Source organism: Atheta coriaria, unplaced genomic scaffold (assembly GCF_025399875.1).
Source record: "Atheta coriaria isolate IRGN ID8LTWV9N9 unplaced genomic scaffold, Caltech_Dcor_3.1 hic_scaffold_6_pilon, whole genome shotgun sequence".
In the NCBI taxonomy this organism is placed as follows: Eukaryota; Metazoa; Arthropoda; class Insecta; order Coleoptera; family Staphylinidae; genus Dalotia; species Dalotia coriaria.
The window spans coordinates 5376759-5378727 of record NW_027045448.1 but is presented as its reverse complement, the minus strand read 5'-3'; the positions used below and the strand labels follow the sequence as shown (position 1 = coordinate 5378727).

Here is a 1969-nt window from a genome sequence, read left to right as displayed (position 1 = left end):
GTATTTACGATGGGATGTTTGCTTAGTCGTGCAAACATAAGATAACTGACTTATTGATACTTTGATACGTTTATTATCATCAATTTGGAGTTAATCCGGTGTAAAATCCTTTTACGCATCAGTCGGGTTTGACATATTTGATGTTTTTGTATCATAGTTCACACAGATGGGATTAACATCTTAACTTTAATCCGCTTTCTATCAAATTGCATTTTTTTAAACCATAATTGAAGGCGCCTGGGTGATTTTCTATTAAATCATATCAAACTTTATTTCATTCATGGCAATAACAAAAATTAATACTTTTTATGTTCTAGAATGTATTTTGTAATGAATTTATTCCATTGCGTTTCCCATTTTGTCATCGCAGCGGTTTTTTCTTGGTCATTCATTGAGCTAAACTTTAATGAATTGATTGCGAGTTGTTTCAAGAGTTTTAAATCAGCTGTGCGGCTTGATAGACCCATAAAAGCCATATACCAATCATAGGAAACTCCTTCGGCTCCCCAGTAGGTTGGATCGTCATTGGTGATGACCATGGGCATATCTGTTGACATGTAGATTGATCCCGGGTGGTTACGAAGATCTCTTACCAAACCCAAAACTTGATTTGAAATTGGACTTACTTCAATGGCGATTTGTTTGTCTTTAACCACTTTCATCATTTCAGGGTGTTTAATCAACGCGTATCCATGCCCAATTCTTTTGGTATCTAACAAAATGGCGTCGATGATGTTCTGATCAGTTAAACCTTGATTCCAGTTGGTTTCTCCTGCGTGAAAGTAAAAATCCATATCAAGAGACTGGATTAATTCAGTGTAATCCACAAGAGGTCTTCCGAGATCTTCTTGTCCTACCAAATCAAACCCAGTAACAAAATCAGGGAATTTAGTTTTGATACTACGAGCAATATCCAAGTATTCTTCGAATGTTTTGTTGTCAACTAAACGTAGCGGAGCATAAACCAATTTAACTCCTATAAATTCCGGATGAGTCGCTTTGAAACTCGCTGCAACATCAACGTAAATTTGCACAATCTCTTCTGGTGTGTAAACATAACCTTCTAAGTTGTATACAGGCGGCAGGGTGCCTCTCATCTCCAAATAAGTAACATTATCGTTATATAATTGTTCGAGAGTTGCATAAAACTGCTCCTCAAAGACAGGTTTATAAATCAACATGTCTGTTACAAAAATAAAAATGTTTTGGAACGTGCTCCACACTTTGTTGATATCAGAGAACTCCTCATTATAGTTTTCTCTGATCAAGGTCAAATGCCCAACTAGGTATTTCTCGAATTCCTCGCCACCTTCTCGACGCATATCATTAAGCAGTTCCCACTTGCAGGAATCATCAGGTTTTGAAAAAAATCGCAGACGAGGCATTGTATCATTACAAAAATAAAGATTATCTTTAAAAGTCTGTGCATACAGAAAATCCCAGTTAGTCGTAGCAGTATCATGTGTATGCAGCAAACCACCTTTCGGCATCTCCCTCAAAAACGCGAATATTTCATTTCGAGAAATCGCATCTCTTGATTCAAAAAAGTGTATAGCTGGTAGATACTTTCCTGGATCCTGGAATGAAGCATCTAATTCCGCCAGCTTCAACCCCATCAAAATCTCATTCGCCTTTAATTCATCATCATTGAGTTGAATCGCCGATCCAATCTGTTGGGCCTCCTCAGCGGCGATGATCTGCTCCCGTTTCGTCCAGTAGTCATTCTTCGCTATCCCACGAGTACAGCACGCGTCCGTGGTTGACCTTGAATACACGGAGTGCAGCGCGAGAAAAAAGCAAACGAATTGCATGCGATTTGTCATTTTGACTGATACTGAAACAACCTACAGCGTTTGAATAGTTTATATACTCGTAAGTTGTGAAGTAAAAGCACTTGAAACTACTAGTAATAAACTTATCTTAATCTTCTTGGAATGGCTGATGGGATTATGTTTGCGCACATGTATGG

The 1969-nt window shown here is 38.1% G+C and overlaps 1 protein-coding gene across 2 annotated transcripts; it reads right to left on the bottom strand.

Moving 5' to 3' along the window:
- Positions 1-245: 245 nt before the first annotated feature.
- LOC135794929 (adenosine deaminase 2-like) lies at positions 246-1848 on the bottom strand. Of its 2 annotated transcripts, XM_065306426.1 has the most exons (2): positions 627-1848; positions 246-547 (listed from the first exon to the last, which is right to left on the bottom strand). In XM_065306426.1, the coding sequence occupies exons 1-2, from the start codon at positions 1821-1823 to the stop codon at positions 437-439; spliced, it is 1308 nt and encodes a 435-aa protein (XP_065162498.1). In that variant the 5' UTR covers positions 1824-1848; the 3' UTR covers positions 246-436. The 2 variants fall into 2 exon arrangements, with proteins under 2 accessions (XP_065162498.1, XP_065162497.1); XM_065306425.1 differs by having other exon boundaries at positions 246-1848.
- Between the last annotated feature and the right edge of the window lie 121 nt (positions 1849-1969).

Excerpts from the sequence above, each read along its gene's own strand:
- LOC135794929 (XM_065306425.1), bottom strand. The coding sequence starts at position 1,823 with ATGACAAATCGCATGCAATTCGTTTGCTTTTTTCTCGCGCTGCACTCC.